This window comes from Entelurus aequoreus, linkage group LG11, assembly GCF_033978785.1.
Source record: "Entelurus aequoreus isolate RoL-2023_Sb linkage group LG11, RoL_Eaeq_v1.1, whole genome shotgun sequence".
Taxonomy (NCBI): domain Eukaryota; kingdom Metazoa; phylum Chordata; class Actinopteri; order Syngnathiformes; family Syngnathidae; genus Entelurus; species Entelurus aequoreus.
This window is the reverse complement of record NC_084741.1, coordinates 35314356-35314976: the sequence shown is the minus strand read 5'-3', so window position 1 is coordinate 35314976 and position 621 is coordinate 35314356. Positions and strand designations below refer to the sequence as shown.

The following is a 621-nucleotide window of genomic DNA, read 5'->3' as shown; positions in this document are numbered from 1 at the left end:
GATATTACGCATCATAGATCAAAGCCCAAACATCTCACCCTGATCATATCTGAGTGCAGCTGATATTAAAAAAAGCAACAAAAAGTAAAATAAAATGTGTTTTGCTGTCAGATATGACAAAGTCTGGCCTTCTCACACTCATGTTCTCTCTCTGCACAGACCTGAAGACTACAAGATGAAATGACAACGCAGCTGCAACGTTTAAACCGCACAAACACAAACACAAACACAAATTGTTGACAATACAAACAAGACGCATATGTAATGAAACTAATAATGTTTATGACTAATTGTTTTTTTCCAACGTATTCAAATGGAAATATCTAATAAACAATTTGTTAGACATCCTTGTTGCGTCGTTATGGAACCATATTCACCCGCAGAAAAAGAACCTGAATAAAAGACAAGCCTTGTTTTTTTTTTTTTGGGGGGGGGGGGGGGGGGTTGGGCGGGGGGTGTAATAGAGTAATAGCTTGCAATTAAAAAGTATACGTTTCTTAGCTGCCTGAAATTAACTCCTGTTTGCTAGCAACAACTGAGACACATTTAGCTTCAGCCCACTAGTGTGAGTGACAAGAAGAAAAGCTCACTTGAGGGTTCTGCGTACAGTATGTCCAGGTC

At 39.0% G+C, this 621-nt stretch overlaps 1 protein-coding gene across 4 annotated transcripts in view; it reads left to right on the top strand.

Annotated features, from left to right (window-relative positions):
- The window catches only part of mrpl13 (mitochondrial ribosomal protein L13), a 42754-nt gene extending 42384 nt beyond the window's left edge, over nucleotides 1-370 (top strand). Inside the window, exon 8 of one of the 4 annotated variants that reach the window (XM_062063079.1) lies at nucleotides 160-370. In XM_062063079.1, coding sequence (XP_061919063.1) covers nucleotides 160-184 — 25 coding nt within the window. In that variant the 3' untranslated portion in view covers nucleotides 185-370. The remainder of the gene's footprint in view (nucleotides 1-159) is intronic. The other 3 variants (XM_062063080.1, XM_062063082.1, XM_062063083.1) reach the window with 3 other exon arrangements.
- Nucleotides 371-621: the final 251 nt, after the last annotated feature.